Here is a 23,251-nt window from a genome sequence, read left to right as displayed (position 1 = left end):
TTACGGCGACGAGCTGGAGTCAGGTCAAGACCCCGATGAGGACGACGGGCATGCAGTTGAGCGTCCCTGAGACGGTTTCTGACAGTTTGTGCAGAAATTGTTTGGTTGTGCAAACCAATTGTTGCAGCAGCTGTCTGGGTGGCTGGTCTCAGACGATCTTGGAGGTGAACCTGCTGGATGTGGAGGTCCTGGGCTGGTGTGGTTACACGAGGTCTGCGGTTGTGAGGCCGGTTGGATGTGCTGCCATATTCTCTGAAACACCTGTGGAGACGGCTTATGGTTGAGAAATGAACATTCAATGCACGGGTGACAGATCTGGTTGACATTCCTGCTGTCAGCATGCCAATTGCACGCTCCCTCATTGCTTGTGGCATCTGTGGCATTTTGCTGTGAGACAAAACTGCACATTCCAGGGTGGCCTTTTGTTGTGGGCAGTCTGAGGTACACCTGTGCACTACTCATGATGTCAGATCAGCATCCTGATGTGGCACACCTGTGAGGTGGGATGGATTATCTCAATATGGCAGATGTGCCCACTACCACACATTTGGACTGATTTGTGACCAGTGTTTGGGAGGGATGGTTATATTGTGTATCTGGAATGAATTTTAGGTCTCTACGTCCATCCCATGGGGAATGGGAGCAAAAACAAAAGTGTTGCGTTTATATTTTTGTTCAGTATATATATATATATATATATATATATATATATATATATATATATATATATATATATATATACATATACATATATTAGGGGTGCAACGATATTCGTATCGATATTGAACCGTTCGATACAGTGATTTCGGTTCGGTATGCATATGTATCGAACAATACAACATTTGTAATTTATTTTATCAACTTTTCTTCTGACGATGCTGTCTGTGTTGAGCGCTCAGTGAATCTGCGTTCGACTACTCCGCCTAGGCTGCACTGTCGAGCGCAGATCCACTGAGCGCTCAACACAGACAGCATAGTCAGAAGGAAGAGCGCAGGGCAAGCTAGCAAGACAGAAGTTAAGCTCTCCTTGCAACATTCAGATCTGGCGTTTGGAATTATTTTGGTTTTCATGTGACGTATGACCCTGAAGGTAAGCGAGTCATGAACTAAAGTAAAACAGTATGTTGGATGTGCCACGCAATGCTCAATTACATGGGTGGGAACTAGTGTGTTAGCGCAGTTAGCTCGTTAACGTGTTGGCCGTCTAGCCCCATGCACGGGGCGATCGGCGGTAGCTCGTTAACGGAGATTTGCCGTGTTGTGGCGTTAAGGTCATTTCAACGAGATCAACCTGAAAGCACTAGTGGGAACACAACGAATATGACTGCACATTTACGCCGACATCATCCTAGTGCAAAGACAAAAACAACAAGCATGCTACTAACTTTAGCCGAGTCATTTAGACAGCTGTTAGCACATGATTCTCCTTATGCTGCTGAGAATATAGCCCAGAAGAAGCGGATAGTATAGCTTTTATTTTGGAAAGAGACATTTCTCCGTAATAAACTCTCTTTTCCAAAGATGAGTGATTCCTCAATCAGATACAGGGCTTGCAATATCGTTAGCCCGACGTCCTGGGGCTAGCGATTTTTTTTCAGTCGGGCTACCAAAATCTATCTCTGCCCTGCCCGTCGGGCTATTGTAGGAAGGAAAAATATATGTCAATGCTTTTGCATTCTTTCAGAAATGTAGCTGGGTAATTATGTCATTGGCATCGGTGAGCCACTGTCAATATGTGACATATTGAAATCACGTTTGAATTTGCGCTTGTTTTTTTGCTTTCACTTTGCAATCGTGCTAACTGTGTATAGAGAGCGACAGTACTGATCTGTGAGTGATGATAATTTGTGCACCAATTCCTCTGACATCGTCTTATTAATCGTTAGCTTACTATGCAAACATGACAAGTGAAATCTCCCGCAGCAAGCTTAAACATGTGAGAGGTTGATCGCGCAGAGAATCGCTGAGCTTATGTGAGTGTGTGTGTAAAAGCAGCACGATATATACTTTAGTTCTGCTGAGCCAAATAAGACAGGTCAGGGTGAAGAAGTGACAGCCAAAGAAAAGCTTACCACAAAACGGAGAAATTATGACAAATCAGACTATAAGGCAAAAAGAAAGTGCAGCTTTATGGTTTCATGGACAAAAGAATTTCTGTGGCTGCAATATGATGAGCTAAATAACCAGGGCTACACATAAGTGGTCCGCAGGTGCGCATTCGCTGTCAAAATAAAAAACACCCACAAGGGTTAGGGTTAAATTTAAAAACTGTACTTTTGAGTTAAAATATATATTTATAATTTTAATAAATGACAAATTAAAAAGGCATGAACATTTTTTTTGTATCGAAAAAATATCGAACCGTGACACCAAAGTATCAAACCGAACCGTGAATTTTGTGTATCGTTGCACCCCTAATAAATTATATATATATATATATATATATATATATATATATATATATATATAAATAACACCCAGCACTCCCCTGTGGGCGGTTTATCCTTCAAGCTCGGGTCCTCTACCAGAGGCCTGGGAGCTTGAGGGTCCTGCGCAGTATCTTAGCTGTTCCCAGGACTGCGCTCTTCTGGACAGAGATTTCCGATGTTGTTCCCGGGATCTGCTGGAGCCACTCGCCTAGCTTGGGAGTCACCGCACCTAGTGCTCCGATTACCACGGGGACCATCGTTACCTTCACCCTCCACATCCTCTCGAGCTCTTCTCTGAGCCCTTGGTATTTCTCCAGCTTCTCGTGTTCCTTCTTCCTGATATTGCTGTCATTCGGAACCGCTACATCGATCACTACGGCCGTCTTCTTCTGTTTGTCTACCACCACTATGTCCGGTTGGTTAGCCACCACCATTTTGTCCGTCTGTATCTGGAAGTCCCACAGGATCTTAGCTCGGTCATTCTCCACCACCCTTGGGGGCATCTCCCATTTTGACCTCGGGACTTCCAGGTTATACTCGGTACAGATGTTCCTGTACACTATGCCGGCCACTTGGTTATGGCGTTCCATGTATGCCTTGCCTGCTAGCATCTTGCACCCTGCTGTTATGTGCTGGATTGTCTCTGGGGCATCTTTACACAGCCTGCACCTGGGGTCTTGCCTGGTGTGATAGACCCAGGCCTCTATGGATCTTGTGCTCAGAGCTTGTTCTTGTGCTGCCATGATTAGTGCCTCTGTGCTGACACAAATCACTGCAGTGCAGTACCTATAATACCTACAGCATGTTCTCCCAACTTTTATTTAACTTTTTCCCCCAACAAATACAAGACTGGTTCAAATCCAAAATAATAACACTGCACAGCACTAGAGTATTTAGTTTTATTTAGTTTTATTTATTTATTTAGGACAGTGCATGTTAATGAACATAAATGTGTAAAAAAAAAAAAATTACATGAATGTAAACATACCAGATTATAGCCAAGGGCTAATTTCCATCTGTATTACAGCATTATGTCTATAATTGTTGTCCATTAGGATCCAGTTTACAGGTTACTCCCAGTGCTTCCAGTGGTTTCTTCCATTTGTCCACAAAAATTCGGGAGCTCCCATCAATATAATGTCCCAACCTGATCAGAGTAATAACATCAATGATGAGCGACTTCCATAGAGAAATGGAGGGAGGCTCAGCCCCCACCCATCTCAGCATAATGCTTTTCCTGGCCAATATTAACAGTGACTGAATGACATGCTCATGTTGTACCAGTGAGACAGGAATATATCCCAATAAACACATTAATGGGTTTTCTGTACTAATATTGGCGCAGACCTCTTTCCAAAATGACTGAATAATAGCACATTCCCACAAGCAAAGGAATCTAGTGCCCACTCTGGCCTTACACTTGAGACAATTTGGAGATGTTCCCATACTATACTTACTATAAATATACGGAGAAATATACACATTGTGCAAAATTTTGTACTGCAGTTCTTTAAGTCGGTTACAAACAGAGATTTTAGATGGAAGGAGCAGGATTTTGTCCCATGCCTGTATATCTATTTCACATTTAAGCAACATCCCCCAAGATTTTCTCAACCATGCCAATTTATCCACAATTAGGGCATAAGTCTCTGAATAAAACTTTGATACAAAATGTTTATGCTCCCTATTATCCAGAAAGAATTTCTCCAATCGAAAAGAGGCTGTTGAGATTTGTAATGATTTAGCATTTTTTAAACACATAATTTCTCAATTGCAAATTCTTATAAAACTCTGTCTTTGACATAGAATACTGGGACTTCAAGGATTCAAATGATTTAAACTCACCATGTTTAAAGAGACCTACAGCATGTTCTAATCGCTTTAATAGAATATTATGGTCGACAGTATCGAACGTTGCACTGAGGTCTAGCAGAACAACCACAGAGATGAGTCCACTGTCAGAGGCCATAAAAAGATCATTGGTAACCTTCACTAAAGCTGTTTCTGATTAGAGTGCAATGTTACTAAATAATAAAACAGTATTTAAAAAGATGTAATAAATAATGCTGTGATGAGCTCTGAAACCTAACTGAAACTCTTCAAATAAGCCATTCCTCTGCAGATGATCTGTTAGCTGTTTGACAACTACTCTTTGAAGGATTTTTGATATGAAAGGAAGGTTGGAGATTGGCCTATAATTAGCAAGACAGCTGGGTCAAATAATAGCAGTGTCTGCATTTGTCATTACAAATTCAAATATTTACTCAATAAACTGAAAAAACATTAAGATTTAGCATTCCTGTGAATCACTAAACTCATATTTTGTTGTATAACCATTGTTTTTGAGAACTGCCTCACATCTGTGCTGCATGGAATTGATTATCTTCTGGCATGTGCAAACAGGTATACCAGCCCAGGATGATTTGACAACCTTCCAAAATTCCTCTGCATTTCTTGGTTTTGCCTCAGAAACACAATTTGTCACCGCACAAGTTTTCTATTGGATTAAGGTTCAGGGATTGGGCTTGCGACTCCATAACCTTAATTTTGTTGGCCTGGAACCAAGATGCTGCTCGCTTACTGATGTGTTTGGGGTTGTTGTCTTGTTGAAACACCAATTTCAAGGGCATTTCCTCTTCAGCTTAAGGCAGCATGACCTCTTCAAGTATTCTGATATAAGAAAATTGATCCATGATCCCTGGTATGTGATAAATAGGCCCGGCACCATAGTAAGAGAAACTTGCATGTAGAACATGTGCTGGCTTCATCCTTAAATTAGGGCTACATGATTGACACCTGTTTCTTCACATAATGAATGACCTCACTGATTGAACTCTACAATGCTATTATTTTTGAACATGCCCCTTTCACTTAATTATTCAATTACACAGACTCAGGTGCATTCATATCATTAATGTTGTGTCTGTTGTAGAGCTGGGCAATAGAACGATAACGATATGTATTGCAATATAACGTCTTCTCGATAGGAAAATACAACTATCGCGATAGACCTCATCTCTCTCTCTTCCTCTTTAAAAAAAAAAAGAAAAAGGAACAGCCAATCAAAATTAAGTAGCGCAGAGCCGAACCACGTCACGTGACTTGTTACGTACAGCACAAGTGCCAAGCCGCACGTGCGTATTTGTTTGCGAAGCAGCTAACCGCCGTGTCGACCAGGTAATGGAGAAAATGAGTGTACCAAGTAGAGAAAAATCAACCGAGAGAACGGAAGAGAACACAGATGACGGCTCGAACGCCGAAGAGATTGTCGAAAAGAAGAGCCAGAAAAGTTCCGTAGTGTGGAGATATTTCGGCTATTTGAAGTCCATATATGTATATATATGTGTATATATATGTGTGTATATATATATATGTGTATATGTGTATATGTATATATGTGTATATGTATATATGTGTATATGTATATATGTGTGTATATATATATGTGTATATGTATATATATGTGTATATGTGTATATATATATGTGTGTATATATATATATATGTGTGTGTGTGTGTATATATATATATGTGTGTGTGTGTGTGTGTGTGTGTGTGTGTGTGTGTGTGTGTGTATATATATATATATATATATATATTTATTTATTTATTTATTAGGGGTGCAACGATATTCGTATCGATATTGAACCGTTCGATACAGTGCTTTCGGTTCGGTACGCATATGTATCGAACAATACAACATTTGTAATTTATTTTATCAATTTTCCTTCTGACGATGCTGTCTGTGTTGAGCGCTCAGTGAATCTGTGTTCGACTACTCCGCCTAGGCTGCACTGTCCAGCGCAGATCCACTGAGCGCTCAACACAGACAGCATAGTCAGAAGGAAGAGCGCAGGGCACCTCCCCCACCCTCATTCAGATCTGGCGTTTGGAATTATTTTGGTTTTCATGTGACGTATGACCCTGAAGGTAAGCGAGTCATGAACTAAAGTAAAACAGTATGTTGGATGTGCCATGCAATGCTCAATTACATTGGTGTGAACTAGTGTGCTAGCGCAGTTAGCTCGTTAACGTGTTGGCCGTCTAGCCCCATGCACAGAGCAATCAGCGGTAGCTCGTTAACGGAGATTTGCCGTGTTGTGGCGTTAAGGTCATTTCAACGAGATTAACCTGAAAGCACTAGTGGGAACACGACGAATATGACTGCACATTTACGCCGACATCATCCTAGTGCAAAGACAAGTGGAAGCAGACAAAAAAAAGCAAGCATGCTACTAACTTTAGCCGAGTCATTTAGACAGCTGTTAGCACATGATTCTCCTTATGCTGCTGAGAATATAGCCCAGAAGAAGCGGATAGTATAGCTTTTATTTTGGAAAGAGCCATTTCTCTGTAATAAACTCTCTTTTCCAAAGATGAGTGATTCCTCAATCAGATACAGGGCTTGCAATATCGCTAGCCCGACGTCCCGGAGCTAGCGATTTTTTCAGTCGGGCTACCAAAATCTATCTCTGCCCTGCCCGTCGGGCTATTGTAGGTAAAATATATGTCAATGCTTTTGCATTCTTTCAGAAATGTAGCTGGGTAATTATGTCATTGGCATCGGTGAGCCACTGCCAATATGTGACATATTGAAATCGCGTTTGAATTTGCGCTTGTTTTTTTGCTTTCACTTTGCAATCGTGCGAACTGTGTATAGAGAGCGACAGCACTGATCTGTGAGTGATGATAATTTGTGCACCAATTCCTCTGACATCGTCTTATTAGTCGTTAGCTTACTATGCAAACATGACAAGTGAAATCTCCCGCAGCAAGCTTAAACATGTGAGAGGTTGATCGCGCAGAGAATCGCTGAGCTTATGTGAGTGAGTGTGTAAAAGCATTTCAGTTCTGCTGAGCCAAATAAGACAGGTCAGGGTGAAGAAGTGACAGCCAAAGAAAAGCTTACCACAAAACGGAGAAGTTATGACAAATCAGACTATAAGGCAAAAAGAAAGTGCAGCTTTATGGTTTCATGGACAAAATAATTTCTGTGGCTGCGATATGACGAGCTAAATAACCAGGGCTGCACATAAGTGGTCCGCAGGTGCGCATTCGCTGTCAAAATAAAAAACACGCACAAGGGTTAGGGTTAAATTTAAAAACTGTACTTTTGAGTTAAAATATATATTTATAATTTTAATAAATGACAAATTAAAAAGGCATGAACATTTTTTTGTATCGAAAAAATATCGAACCGTGACACCAAAGTACCGAACCGAACCGTGAATTTTGTGTATCGTTGCACCCCTAATATATATATATATATATATATATATATATATATATATATATATATATATATATATGTGTGTATACTAGGGCTGAACGATATATCGCATTTGCGATAATATCGCGACATGATCAAGTGCAATTTTCTAACCGCAAAGGCTGCGATTATACTCTGGACATGTCCAAATTCATGGGCTGCATCCTCCTGAGGCCGCATTTGTAGACCGATTACGTCACAGCGACGCACCGAAGGCTGTCCAAATTACTACCATATCCCAGAATTCATAGCGCGGCCCAGCCAAACTCCAGTTTCCAGCAATGGCGGCCGCTACTAAGTTTTAAAATTACTCATACTAATCTTTCTGGGTCACAAAATAAACTTTTAACATATTTTCAGGCGAGAAAGTAGTTGTGTAAACATCAAATATCTGCTCGGTTTATCAAGATATCCCATATTTGCAAAAGTGCTTCGACGTTTTCAGAGGCGTCTGCTACCCACCAGCTCGACAGCTAGCCGGGAGCTCGAGGGTTACTGATGCGGCCGAGAACGGCACAACTCCCGGCACATCATTTTCAGATCACCGCGGAGTTTCGCTGCTCGGGTTAAACGTAATATATAAGTCACTTAGACAACCTAAAAATGTTATTGTTGGGCTTTTTTCAGTGTTTTGTTTGTTCGTGAGTAAATCGGTTTGGCTGAGATTAAAGTTATTAGATTAGATAAAATAAAACTTTATTAATCCCCCGGGTGGGTTCCTCCTTGGTTTTCACACAGCTGACTAAACGTCAAACAGAAAACTTATTAAACAGAAGTATGAGACAGTCGAGAATTTACGCCAGTGTCTGGTTATATTTTAGATAGCAAGAAGCAGACGGCCGAGTTTATTAAACTCCACCGAGACAGCGGTGACGCTAATCAGAACTAGCCTTCTGATTCAGAAGGCTAGACCGTCCAATTTCACGCCTTTAAATTTTAAAGGCGTGTTTGTGTGTGTGTTTATACAATTGCTATTATGTTTGCACTTTATGTGTAATGTTACTGACTGCAGAGATCAGTAAGATGTGTGTATTTTTTATTTATTAGTTTTATTTATTTAATATTATTTTTTAATTGAATGACTGTCTAGTAGTTCACAGATGTCGAAAAACTGAGTGTGGTAAAGCCACTGATTTTTTTTATGTATATTTCTGCAATCTGCACATTGTACTGACTTTCATTTTAATGTTTACACCAGGGTTCCTTGTCAGCACTTTATGCTCAGATGTTTGTAAGCTAAAAATAAACTATTGTGTATGTTCAAATATACTGTTGTGATTGAAGAAGTTAAATAAAAATGTCAGTCATCAATTCATGCATCACCTCATGTCATCATAACAGAGGTCTGTCTTCCAGGAAAGAACAGTTTAAAATTAATGTAATATAGAATTGGCCATACTATATGATGTATTGCTTGTCTTTGTTTAATAATACAGAAGACAAAGACCTTAAAAAATAATCGCATATCGCATCGCAATCGCAATATTGGGGCAAAAAATCGCAATTAGATTATTTTCCATAATCGTTCAGCCCTAATCTACATTGATCACACCATCTGTGACAGAGGGCTCATCTCTCCTGGATTCCTACAAGGAAACAATCATATTATTTAAAACACCAACTTATTTGCTTACTTAAAACATTGTTTCTAAATTTGCTATAGAACAGACCTCAAGTTAAACAATCTTAGGCTCCCTCCCCACCGGAGAGGTGGCATTCAATGTCTTGCTTGTTATTCTTGATAGCCCTGACCACCACCCGACACACAATAATGTCATGAAAGCATTTTTTTAAAAAGGGCTTTGTAGACATGGCAAATAACCTTTCATTGTAATTAGAGCTGGGCGATAGAACGATAACGATATGTATCGCGATATAACTTTTACTCGATAGAGAAATTAAGCTATCGCGATAGAGCGATAGACCTCGCCGCTCTTGTTCTCTTAAAAAAAAAAAAAAAAAAAAAAAAAGGTCAGCCGATCCAAATTCAGTAGCGCAGAGCCGAACCAATCACAGCCGCAGCGTCACGTCGCGTGACTTGTTACTTACAGCACAAGCGCCAAGCCGCACGTGTGTTTGTTTGGGAAGCAGCCAGCGGGTAATGGAGCCAGCGGGTAATGGAGGAAATGAGTGTGCCGACTAGAAAAATCAACCAAGCGTGACCGAAGAGAAAACAGATGATGGTTCCAATGCCGGAGAGATTGTCGAACGGAAGAGCCATAGAAGTTCCGTAGTGTGAAGGTATTTCGGCTATTTCAAGTCTGACAAAAAACAGAGTAGGGTGCACTGTAAATTGTGCCGAAAGCAAGTCTGGAAATACAATAAACTGGTGCATGCGTCACACTGTGCGCCACGTTATTGTTTCGGTGAAATGAATTTCTACAATACTGTTAATTCTACTCTCTGCAGTGTTTAAATGCTTACATATACACACAGTTACTGTCCGTCCACACATACGACTCTGTTCTGCTTCTATGCCCCAGCTTTGTTTACTTTTTCCCACCGAGGCTTCTAGACTTCTGATTGGCCAACATTTCTACACGGTTAGGAATCTAGCGCCACCTGCTGCTTTGGCATGTTCATAGCAGCGTTTTCCTTCATTTCTGCCTTTATGTGTGGACGGGATTATTTTTTAAAACGAAAACGGAAAATCTCCGTTTTCAAAAATACCCGTGTACGTGTGGACGTAGCCTCAGTCTCTGACTGGAAGCGCTAATTCGTCATTCGGCTTTTGTCAGACTAAAGTAACTGTTAAAACTGTTTGAAAAGCTAAGCTATACAACAAGGAGAGATTGAGAATTTCCTTTTAGTTCTCAGTTTATTTGATATTGACAAAAGTTAGTCAGTTTTGTCTGTTCTTCTGTAACACAAGCTAAGATTTATTTTTAGAATTAATATTTTGTTTCTAAGTGGAATTGACAATTTAGTCTGTTTCGTTTGTTCTATTTTGAAACTTAAACGCTTTAGCAGCTGCCTTTTGTGTAGTTTGCAATATTTGCCTTTATTTATCTGAAAAAGTCTCATGTTCCTTAAGTACATCTACCCTGTTGAACTTATTATGGGAAATAAATATTTAAATCAAAACAAGCTGCTGATTATTTCACATTTTACTTGTGAGCAACGGCACATTTAAATCTTACAAATAGTTATTTGGCTTATATCGTGATAGATATCGTTATCGCCTGAAATGAAAAAAACATATCGTGATATGAAAAAATCTCATATCGCCCAGCTCTAATTGTAATTGAAATAAGAATGCTGGTTTGAGATTGGAGTCAAGGAGGCCATTTACGTGAAAAGGGAAAGACCATCTCTGAATCGAGGAGGGGGCCTAAGGATACTGTGGAATACACCAGGCACAGACACACGCACACACAGGTATGTACTGCCAACTTCCACATTTATTGAAGCTTTGAGTGTTGAGTTTTGACAGCTGACTCAGTCGTACAGTCTGACAGCTCACGAGCCCAGCTGATCTCCACTCTGGCCGCCCCTCCCCGTCTCACTATAAACACAGCGGAGGGAGACCATCATCAGTACATAAACACCATCAGCTGTTCTTACCGGCCTCGCAGCGCCGCCCTGTTGAGCCTTCTGCTGCACTCCTCCCCTGCAGCTGCGCCCGGGGCCACGCCTCCGCCACACACCCCCACCGCCCGTTCGAGGCCGGGGAGCCGTCCGGCCGAGCCAACTCCCCCCCGCGAGCGAGAGAGGAAATCGGCCACCGCCATCTGCGCCCCCGGCCTATGGATCACCTTGAACTTAAAGGGCTGCAACGCCAGATACCACCGGGTGATCCGGGCGTTGGCATCCTTCATGCGGTGGAGCCACTGCAGCGGGGCGTGGTCCGAACAGAGGGTGAATGAGCGTCCCAGGAGGTAATAGCGCAGGGAGCCGACCGCCCACCGGATGGCCAGGCACTCCTTCTCCACGGTGCTGTACCGGCGCTCGCGCTCCGCTAGCTTCCGGCTGATGTATAGGACAGGGCGGTCAGCCCCCCTCACCTGCTGGGACAAAACGGCCCCCAGCCCTCTGTCCGAGGCGTCAGTCTGCAGAACAAAAGGGAGGGAAAAGTTAGGAGTGTGAAGCAGCGGCTCCCCACAGAGAGCCTTTTTCACCTGCACAAACGCCGCCTGGCACGGCCCCGTCCACTGGACCAGATCCGGGGCACCCTTTCGAGTGAGATCGGTCAGGGGGCTGGTTAGCTGCGCAAACCCCGGCACAAAGCGACGATAGTAACCCGCCAACCCCAAGAACCGTCTCACCTCCTTTTTCGTCCTGGGGCGCGGGCAGGATGCGATAGCCGCCGTCTTCTCCACCTGTGGACGCACCTGCCCGCCCCCCAGGTGGTACCCCAGATACTGCACCTCCCTCCGTCCAACCGCGCACTTCTTCGGATTGGCCGTGAGCCCCGCCCCCCTCAGGGACTCCAGGACCGCGGCCACCCGCAGCACATGCTCCGCCCAGGTGTCGCTGTGGATGATCACGTCATCCAGGTAGGCGGCAGCATACGCTGCGTGCGGACGCAGTACCCGGTCCATGAGACGCTGGAAAGTGGCCGGGGCCCCGAACAGGCCGAACGGAAGTGTCACGAACTGGTACAAACCGTACGGAGTGGAGAAGGCCGTTTTCTCCCTGGCCTCGGCAGACAAGGGAATCTGCCAATAGCCCTTGGTTAAGTCCAGTGTCGTGAAAAAGCGGGCCGTGCCTAACCGGTCCAGGAGCTCGTCGACCCGAGGCATGGGGTAGGCATCAAAGCGTGACACTTCGTTCACCCTGCGATAGTCGACACAGAACCGTATAGACCCATCCTTCTTCGCCACCAGAACGATGGGGCTACACCAGGCGCTGTGCGACTCTTCTATTACTCCCATCCTCAGCATTTCCGCCAATTCCCTCTGCACGATTTTTCGCTTGTGCTCCGGGAGCCTGTAGGGCCGTGAACGCACCGTCACGCCAGGCTGCGTCACGAAATGGTGCTCGATGAGGGACGTCCGGCCGGGCAGGGGGGAGAACACGTCCGCAAAACGCTGTTGCAACGCGACAACATCCGCTCTCTGGGCCTGTGTGAGATGGTCATCACAAGGGAGGGAGGCGGGAATGATAGAATTTGGCACCTCAGGCCCCAACTCATCTCTCTCCTTCACCAAGCTCACCAGAGAAGCGGTTTCAACCTCTCGCCACAGTTTGAGGAGATTGAGGTGATAAATCTGCGTGGCTCCTCCCCTGTCCGACCGAGCGACCTCATAGTCCACGTCCCCGACTCGCCGTGTGACCACAAAGGGTCCTTGCCACTTGGCGAGCAACTTCGAGCTGGAAGTAGGGAGTAACACAAGCACTTTATCTCCCGGTGAGAATTGCCTGAGCCTAGCCCCTCTGTCATACAGGCGTTGCTGACGCTGCTGAGCCTGGAGCAAATTCTCCCGTGACAACCTCCCCAAAGTGTGGAGTTTTGCTCTCAGGTCCAACACGTACTGAATCTCATTTTTGGCGGGGCTCGGACCGTCCTCCCAGTTTTCTTTAATCAGGTCGAGCACCCCACGTGGCCTCCTGCCGAACAGCAGTTCAAAGGGAGAAAATCCCGTGGAGGCCTGGGGCACCTCCCGCACTGCGAATAACAGAGGGTCTAGCCAGTGATCCCAATTGCGTTCATCCTCGTTAATGAACTTCCGAATCATGGACTTTAAAGTCTTATTCAGCCGCTCCACCAGCCCGTCAGTCTGAGGGTGGTAGACGCTGGTCCGAATAGATTTAATCCCCAGTAATTCGTACAGTTCCCGCAGTGTACGAGACATAAACGACGTGCCCTGGTCAGTCAGTATCTCTTTCGGGATTCCGACTCGGGAGATGACCTGAAACAGTGCCTGCGCCACACTCTTTGCAGAGATGGTGCGCAGCGGAACTGCTTCCGGGTACCGCGTTGCGTAATCCACCAGGACTAACACAAAGCGGTAGCCGCGTGCACTCCGGTGAAACGGCCCGATGAGGTCCATGCCGATGCGCTCAAACGGGACCTCAATGAGGGGGAGAGGGCGCAGCGGCGCCTTCGGTATGGCCGGCTGGTTAACAAGTTGGCAGTCCGGGCAGGACGCGCACCAGCGGCGCACATCCGCTCGGATGCCCGGCCAATAAAATCGGGCCGTTATTCGCTGCAGAGTTTTCTCGTAGCCCATATGCCCTGCCATGGGGTTATAGTGGGCCGCCTGGAAAAGAGTTTCCCGGCGGCCCTGCGGCACCAACAACTGGGTGTGTGTTTCCTCGGTCTGAGTGTCACGACTCACTCGATATAACCGGTCGTTTAATAAGACGAAACGCGGGTAGGTCTGCGCGGCCTCAGGGCGCACCACGTGACCATCAATAGCCATCACTTGGTCAAAGGCTGAGCGTAGGGTGCCGTCACGAGACTGCTCCAGTGGGAAATCACCCATGGGGGACACTTCCGGGGCCGGCGGGACGTCCCGTGAGGGACCCGCCGGCTCCTCCCCCCCGGAGTCGGTGTCGGACGACCCCGCGTCACCGCTGAATGCCGCGCACACGCTACACCCCGCTTCCGGTCGTGATCGCACCCCCGCGTACTGCCCCAGTAGCTGATGAAACCCCGGCCAATTGGTACCCAGAATCAGGGGGTGCGACAGGCGCGGGCTAACCGCCGCCGTTACTCTATGCATTTTGCCCTTATACTTTAATAACAGCGGCACTATGGGATACCTGTGAACGTCACCATGCACACACCTCACCTCCACCCATTCTGCCTCCAGCAATGCCCCGGGGCGAACCAAGCTTTGGTGTACGAGGGTCTGCGTGCAGCCCGTGTCCACCAACGCCTGGCGTATACCCCCTCGAGTCCTTACCGGAATACTGTATGTCCCTCCTGGACCGGGGGAGGGTGCTGGGGCGCCAGCAACGCGGAACACCTGCCCCACTTCCATAAGCGGACAATCCCTCCTCAGGTGCCCCGGCTGCCCGCACTTCCAACACTCCGGCCCCGGCGTCTGTGCTGCTCTCCGTGGCTCGGGGGCGGCTCCACTTGGCTCGGCTCCCCTGGACGGCACCAACGCCGCGAAAGGGTTAGTGGGGCTCAGCGCCGGCAGCCGCTCGGCCTGCCCTGGTGCCGGCACACGGCGCCTCGGGGCCGGCACTGGGGCCTGTTTGTTCGGCCTCCGTCCGGCGTCCCCGGGTTCCCCTGCTCCAGCGGCAAGGTGGTCCTCCGCCAGCGTCACCGCTACCTCCAAGCTTGCGGGCCGGTGGCACCGGACCCATCTCGCCGTCTCCGCTGGCAACCCCTCCGTGAACTGCTCCAGCACCACCTTGTCCACCAGCTTCGTCTCGCCCTCCGATGCCCCCGGTTGCAGCCAGCGCACCGCCGCGTCGCGCAGCTGCCGGGCCCAGGCGAATGGTCGGTCCGTTGTAGCCAGCCGACAGGCCCGGAACCGCCGGCGATGGTCTTCGGCGGTGAGCCCCAGCCTGTCCACCACCGCCCGGCTCACGTCCGGGAAGCTGCTCCTCGACGCCGGAGGCAGACTCAGGGCCGCTGTTTGTGCCTCCCCAGACAGCAGGGGGAGCAGCCGCGGAGCCCACTCCTCCCGCGGCCATTGGCAAGCCTCCGCCGTGGCACGGAAGGTCTCCAAAAAAATTTGTGGGTCGTCCCCGTCCCCCATCCGGGGCACCGCCACCGACAGTGGCGAGGGCTTCGGCGTGGCAGCGGCCCCGACCAGCCGTTCCAGAATTTGCGTCTGTCGGTCCGTCTGCTCCTGCAGCGCGGCCAGGTGGGCACGCTGGTCGGCCGCCTGATCCCGGCTCATCGTCGCCATCTCCGCCAGCATCTGCGCCAAGAATTGCAGAGGCTGGGCGGGTGGCGCGGCCTGCGGGTCGGACATTCCCCCACCGGCACTTTCCTGGGTTTCGGCACCACTTGTGGAATACACCAGGCACAGACACACGCACACACAGGTATGTACTGCCAACTTCCACATTTATTGAAGCTTTGAGTGTTGAGTTTTGACAGCTGACTCAGTCGTACAGTCTGACAGCTCACGAGCCCAGCTGATCTCCACTCTGGCCGCCCCTCCCCGTCTCACTATAAACACAGCGGAGGGAGACCATCATCAGTACATAAACACCATCAGCTGTTCTTACCGGCCTCGCAGCGCCGCCCTGTTGAGCCTTCTGCTGCACTCCTCCCCTGCAGCTGCGCCCGGGGCCACGCCTCCGCCACAGATACATTATTCAACATCTTACAACGCAGCCATTCCCCAACTCTCTGTGAACGGTACTCATGGCCATTGATCGGTGGTCTTTGATCAGTGGGTTTTGGTCAGTGGTTGTTGATCAATGGTCATGAGAATTTGCATAATTAAGATTAAGGAACTGACCTCCCAGCCCATTGTTCCTTCAGTGGGCTGGTTTCAGTCATTATGCAAATGTACTGTTTATAAGACTGGGGAAACCTGCAGTCAGCTGAGACTGAAGAAGTCACTTGGATGAGTAACGAAACATTTCTCCCACAAAACGCTACGTCCAGATGAACAGAATCAACTTTTGGAGGCTTTCATTGTAATGATCTTCAGAATAATTTGGGCACAAAAAAATGTAAATTCAAAAACTTGCAGACTTCACGGTATACTGTGCAGACAGTGTGGACCTTATAAACGAAGTTTGTGGAATATGATCTTTCAATAAGTGCAGACCAAACTCTCGTTGTTTGTATTTGCTTACACAGCATGTCTTGTAGAATGTAGCTGTCACAGTCAAATGTGTTTATTTGATTATAATGTTCAAAACTGAGTATTTCATCTAATCCCCATGTTGTAATGTTGCCACCTACTGGTGGACTTGAGTATTGTATTTTGAGGTGCACACTAGTGATGGGAATTTCAGCTCTTTTCAGAGAGCCAGTTGTGGCGCGGCTTCCAAAGAAGAGCCAGCTCTTTAGCTCCCAAATGGCTCTTAATTTGTTATCATCTGTAACTTCATATTTTAGCCTTACTTGACAAAAATGAATACTTTGTGTGTTTTTATGAGAAGCCTTATAATTGCCTAATTTTGTGTATTTGTTCTGTTGCAAAAGCAGGCATTCTTACTTTTGTTTAATATTTTAATCAAACTTTTAATTTTATTTTAACACAAAAACAGATGAACAAAACACTGCAAACAAATCCACAGAACAGAGACAGAACCAAACTCAGTAACTAAACAGTGCAGGTTGACATTCAGAAAAATCAAATGCTTCTCCCTGGATGGGCTGATGCGGTTTCTCCTCTTAGTTAGTTTCTGCCCTGTTTTTGAGAAGACTATCCCAAGGAACAGATGTTGCCACAACACACAGTCTCCCCTCCATCACCTTCACCAGGTGTGGAAAGACTGTGGCCACCAGCTCAGTGGGTCTTCTCCATGTTGGATGATGGGCTCCTCATCCGCTCCTTGTTTTCATTACCTTCAAGGAATCGCTTATCATCAGGTTTAATGTATGTGCCAGACATGGGTGGTGGGTCCACTTCAGAGTTTGTATGGCTTTGGTGATGTTTGCAGCATTAACACTCACACAGCACACCACTTTGTCTTTTACTTGCCACTCTTAATGGCTACTCTACCAAATTTTCTGCGGTGTATCTGTCAGTGAAGTCAAAAAAGTCCAGCAGGCAAGATGTCATCTTGTAATTTTCAATAAAGTAGCAAGTGACAGACATGAAAGAGCAGGTGGTTCTAGAGGTCCAGCAGTCACATGTGAGGCAAACTGATGGAGCTTATTTCACCCTGTCTTCCCATAATGCACATTTTGTGTCATATAGTTTCGGGATCGTTGTAAGGGACAGTGTCTTTTTACTAGGTAGTGTGTGCATTAAGGCTTTCATAAAACGTTTTAAAAACTATGTTCTCCACAACGGAAAGGGTCTAGAAATCAGTGGCAATCATTTTAGCCAACTCCTCATTGGTGGGGTGATCTGCTTTGGTATAAACTGACTTATTTTGCTTTGGGTTGGAGCAAGATGTGTTATACTTGCATTACTAGTATCTGCTGCAACAGTTGTTGTTGATTTGGGACCAGACACTCCAGGGTCAGTAGACATTGAGCCAGTTTTCCCTCTCTCTTCCAACTGCACCATGGGATGGACAGTCCTGATGTGTCTGTGCAGGTTTGTGGTGGAACCTGCTCTTACTGTTATTTTTATTTTACAGTGAAAGCACTGTGCTCTGCTACTCCCAATATCTTTAAACTGCAGCTAGATGCTGCTTTGTTTACGGGTGTCAGTCGTATTTACGCGTTTTACGCTTCCAATACCAGCGTTTCATGATGCAGGATCAATTTACATATGAAAATATCAATATCTAATTTGATTAAATTTGTTTTTAATCGTAAATATGACACACAGACAAAAGTAAACTCAGCAATTAGCGGGATAGTTGGCAATACCCTGTTAATTGGAACTGCACTGGCCTTCCACCTCTCATTCATGTGCGTGCTACAGCTCTGCAAGAGAGTAATCCAATGAGAAACCCGAAGCACAAAACATTAGACCATGTCACGGTTCTGGGTCATTTTGACCCAGCTTTTTCTGTTTCTTATAATTTGGTGTTTTTCTAAATTATGATTTATGTTCTGATTTGTTAGTTTTGCTGTTTTGATTATTAATGTAGGTTTAGTTCAGTGTCAAGTTTGCGTCTTTGTGATTTGTTTCTTGTTTCCTGCTTTATTTTGATAGTCCCAGTCCTATGTCAGTGTATTCAGTTTTACTTCCCCCTGTCTCGTTAGCCCTAATCTCTCCCAGCTGTGTCTCCCTCCTGTTTCCCATTCCCTGATTACTCCCCTGTGTACACTCAAAAAAATGAATGAGGTGGATTGTTCAGTGTATATTAATTATTTATTTTCATTTTACTTAAAATATATGTTTTTGTTAAGTTAACATATGTTTTTCTAATCAAGTCTACGTAATTGTGTCTATTATTCAACGTACATAATACTAATGTGTTACTTGATCGCATAACATTTAAGTTAAGTCAATTAGGATCGATATACCTTGTATATCCACAAGGTGGCAGTAATGCAAAAACAGTTGTAATGAAACCGCGCAGAACAAGAAGGTTTCACGGCTTGTGCCTGCTCATGCACAAGACTTCAAATTTAACTGAAAAAGGCTGTTTTGGCGCCAAGCTGCTGTTTCTTTGAGAGGTAAGACCACTTTTTTCTTTGACTATGTTGTGTAGTATCTATATGTCCAGCATGGTTATATTTTGCGTTTGTCTTACAAGACATGTTATATCGTTTGCGTGTGCTTGTTTTACATTAGTTTTACTGGGTCCTGGACATGCTTATTTTGTGGACTGTGTAAGAAACATTTTTATTGTTTTTTGTTTTATTAAGGGATTAGCTACAGGGGTTCATGGGGTTATTCTTTCAAGGGGTTATTTTTCCATTTGCTTTCTTGGGATTCCTTTTCTGTAATCCGAGAGTCGGAAATATCGAATAGGATAGCAAGGATAGCATAAAGTGACATTTAAAATCCAAAAAGTCAAGGGCGAAAGCCACTGTGACACCATTGTTCTGCTCTATCAGTAATCTGTATTATGTAAAAATGGTCTGTAAATACAGCATGTTTCCTAGCGGAGTTATACATATCAATGTAGTTATAAATTACAGTTTGTGAAAGTACACACTTAATTTTTTTTAATAAAATTATTCAAGACATATGAGTGGACAGACAATGGAGGTCGACAGACCTGGTGATAATTGCTTCTATAGAAAGTTAGCACATGGCAGTGTCAATCTCTTGCTTTTCTTCTGAGTAGTATTTTATTTAGTTGTAATTCAAACAATAATTTGCTTCTTGAAATTAAGGAATTAATTTTTTTTTTCTTTATAAATCTCAGATCCTGCCTTTACCTGCTCCCTCCTATACTGATGTGGTGTATGTGGTACTGCTGAGCTTGTATGTGGTATGTGAACTGTTATACTTTTAAAAACAAAACTGTTTTATAAGTTAAGTTTTCTTTTGTGACCCATCCCATGCCCCTGTTATTTCTTCTCCACATCTGAACCATGGTTGCAGTTCAAGGGCCTGAGGCATGAAATTCTTTTCAGATCAGCTGTGATCAGTATTTTTTGGAACTTGATAAATAACAATAAAAGCTGTAATGGCTCCATTAGCATTTTGTGTAAATGTTTGTGTTAAAATTATAGCTTTAATGAGGTCTTACTACATTAGTTTTAGTTTGTATATGTGTACATATAGTATGTATATTTACAGTACAGTATGTTGTGTTTGTTGACATATTTTCAGGTGGAAGCAGAATATGTGAGGATTACTACTGCTGCACATGTTCCAAGGCTTTTTACACAACTTGACCAATACACTGACCAGCTCATAAAAGTCTTCAAGAAAAAAGGAGGCGTTGCAGGGAAGAAAATTAGACAAACTTTGGCCCCAGCCACACAGGTGCGTTATTCTGTTGGTAGCAAAATATTATGGCTAATAAGATCATTTTCAAATTTAAACAGCTAGTGTATGGTAGCTGCACAGTGCACTTACATTTATATTAAGCAAGACAAAGTTTGGTACTCAAAACGTTGGAAAATTTAAATTACCTAAACATATGTAAAATCTGATCCCTTGATTTAGGTTAAACCAGAAGTGAATGTTTTTATGTTATGTTTTGAATGCAAAAAAGATGATGTATTAGTTTGTCTTTACCTCCATTATGGACATATATAATGTGGTGGAAACCCTGCCCAACAGGTTAACTATTCATGTCCATGTGATGATTAGTTGGTCTTGTGTACATGTCTATCTGTGCAGTGGATATGTCATTCATTTTGCGTATAATGTGAGTTTCTGTCATCCTAAAGTATATCTGTTTTCTCTTCCTGTATCTCTGCCACTCTCTACAGAAGGAAACCATTGAAAAGGGGAGGGAGTGTGTCCTCAGGGCACTACCTTTTTACCTGAATGAAGACCCAAGCATCCTCTTCAAAGAATAATTGGTTGGTAATTTTAGTTTAGTTTTTTATCTGTATTAAACCAAATTTTGAATAACTAATGTTGTTGCATGTTGTTGTTGTTGTAATTTGCATGGAACCTGTTTAAATGTTTTGGGAAATCTTCTTGTATACCCAAACTATTTATATTTATCGTTGAATCTGTAGTCTAAAATAGTGGCACACTGGGGTGCATGTTCCTAATATTGTGTTTACGTCATTAAAGGGTAGCTTTGGCCCTTTTTCTTTCTTTTTTTTAAAACTGGATGCCATTTTTCTATGTTTTTGTGTCTAAGCTACAGCTGTTCAGAGGGAGCTGGAACAAATTACCCTTGCTATCTTTACCATCGAAAGAGCTGATGCCAGCACTCCTCCAGCCGATGTGGGTATAACCATCTAGTGTGTCCTGCATGACCTGGAAGACCTGGCCTCTGCATGTGCACTCTTAATGGGTAGGATATATGCACTGAATCTCAGTTAACCTCAAGACTGAAAGCTAAGAGACAATCAAAAGTATTGAGATTTAAAGGATTTAATTGAGAGATGATACTGCACCAGAAATGTTGAAGGGTGGTGTGTATATTAGCGTTCAAGGCATATTGTTATGAGGTGGAAATATGTTCATATTCAGTTTGTGTTACATTGTGTGCATTGTAAAGGTAATTGCAATACATACTAAAAATAAGGGTAAGTTAGGAGGTTGATCTGATATCCTCGTGTTGGTGTTGTTCCCAGATCATCATACTAAATGTTGTTCCAGGATCAACATTGCAAGTGACCAATCAGAATGTTGTGACGTCATACTTTTGCGACTTCGGGAAAAACCGGCGTAAAACAAAAAACTGTACTTAAGCTGCGTGAAACCGCCTCTGTCCGCCGATCAACTGACCCTAACCCTAACCGTAACCCTTTAATAAACAGTAAGCAGAATTGATATTGTCCTTGCAACATTGGAATTTCATAAATGCACGAATGGCTTGGAATAGAATAACGTCACAACAATGTGATTGGTCACTTGCAATGTTGAACCTGGAACAACATTTTCATGATGGTCTGGGAACAACACCAACACGACGATATCAGATCATCCAAGTTGGGAATGCAGGATGAATGTATATTTTGTGGACTTTTAAAGACGAACAATTGTTTCCATGTTAAAATGTTTACATCTGAAGTTTTTTGCCCAAACACTGGTAAAATAAATGTTGACAGTGGCGAGTGTTAAATGGTTACTGCTGTGCTGTTGCAAAAAAACTGAACGCTGACAAGCTGTTTTATTGTTAGACCATAATGTTGGCATGTTTTGTTAAAGTTTTATTTGGGATGGTGATGTAATTTTCTTTGATTGCTAATATCAGTGGACTTGTTGTTGTTGTTGTTGTTGTTGTTACATTTTTTTTTTTTTTTTTTTTAAATTGTGGCTGTTGAGGTGGACACTTCACTTTGCATTGTTAAAGGAAAGCACTTCATTGGCATTGTGTTACTGGACTGACCCTAAGCAATCATTGCAAATAGCAACTTTGCTATCCATTTTAGACACTAAAAGAAAAAAACACTCACAGACCTTACTAGCATCACATGTGCATAACTCAAGTGTCATCTTATCAATGTGTTATGTGATCTTCAATGCGTTTTTTTTCTCTTCTATTTCTGGTAGATACAGACATTTAATTTAAAGTCTTGATGTTGCATCTGTCTACATACTGTTAATTACTAACCCTAATGAGCTGTTGTGTTTTATTTTGGACTGGGTTTACACAAATGCTCACTGAATGTGTTGGCAATAAAATAAATTTTAAAAAATAAGTTGGATGTACTTAATTCATTTGTGTGGAACCTGTTGACAAAATAGATTTATGTAAAACTAATTAATAAAGCACAAGGTGGCTGAAAATATAATATTTGAATTAATCTAACTTAAATTTAACATTTTACTGCCACAAATAAGAAATGTGTTGAAGTAACTAATCTAAACTATCTAACCTGAAAATATATCATCTATGTTCATACAACATAACTTGATTTAGTCTTAAATAGGTCTTGTTAATCTTAAGTAGTTTTTTTAAATTAGATGAACTAAAGATTTTTGCTTTAAACTAACATAATTCAATTTCGTGGAACCTGTTGACAAAATAATTTTAATTAAAGTCAACGTTTCATTTTTTTTGAGTGTATACAGGGCTCTAGACTAACTTTTTGCCATGGGCGTACCGGCATAAAAGTTAGGTGCACACAAATTTTAGAATAATTTATATAATATAATGTGTTTTTCTGGATGCACTGCTTTTTCAGCATTCAAAGATTGATGACACCGTGTCAGAGCACTGGCTATGAATTTCAGATGGATCAGGCCTTAACTTAACAGAAAAGTTATCAATAGTTATTTTCTTATTACAGCTACATCCACTTCTGTCGGCCTAGGCTGCTCACTAGGGCTGGGTATCATCACTGATTTCTATAATCCATTCGATTCCGGTTTTCAAAGTCCCGATTCGATTCAACTTAGCCTCAGACAGTCAGAAATATTATAATTCTGATCATTTATCAGCACTGACTTCTTCAGAATTGTGAACATCACAGCAG

The 23,251-nt window shown here is 43.7% G+C and overlaps 1 protein-coding gene and 1 long non-coding RNA gene across 4 annotated transcripts; one reads left to right on the top strand and one right to left on the bottom strand.

Moving 5' to 3' along the window:
* Positions 1-11,185: 11,185 nt before the first annotated feature.
* LOC308393005 (uncharacterized protein) lies at positions 11,186-15,554 on the bottom strand. The gene is made up of 2 exons (XM_080876435.1): positions 14,550-15,554; positions 11,186-11,203 (listed from the first exon to the last, which is right to left on the bottom strand). Exons 1-2 carry the CDS (start codon positions 15,519-15,521, stop codon positions 11,201-11,203), a joined length of 975 nt encoding a protein of 324 aa, XP_080732561.1. The 5' UTR covers positions 15,522-15,554; the 3' UTR covers positions 11,186-11,200.
* A 2,977-nt stretch (positions 15,555-18,531) lies between these two features.
* On the top strand, positions 18,532-22,474 carry LOC308391992. 3 transcript variants are annotated; one of them, XR_013970731.1, is made up of 5 exons: positions 18,532-18,865; positions 19,564-19,629; positions 19,974-20,129; positions 20,582-20,674; positions 20,965-22,474. It is a non-coding gene; the product is annotated as an uncharacterized lncRNA (long non-coding RNA). The 3 variants fall into 3 exon arrangements; XR_013970733.1 differs by lacking the exon at positions 18,532-18,865 and adding an exon at positions 18,873-19,021; XR_013970732.1 differs by lacking the exon at positions 19,564-19,629 and having other exon boundaries at positions 18,533-18,865.
* The last annotated feature ends 777 nt before the right edge of the window (positions 22,475-23,251 follow it).

This window comes from Rhamphochromis sp. 'chilingali' (genome assembly GCF_963969265.1).
Source record: "Rhamphochromis sp. 'chilingali' genome assembly, chromosome: 2".
NCBI classification, from domain to species: Eukaryota; Metazoa; Chordata; class Actinopteri; order Cichliformes; family Cichlidae; genus Rhamphochromis; species Rhamphochromis sp. 'chilingali'.
The sequence above is the reverse complement of the archived record's forward strand: the minus strand, read 5'-3'. Positions and strand labels throughout refer to the sequence as shown.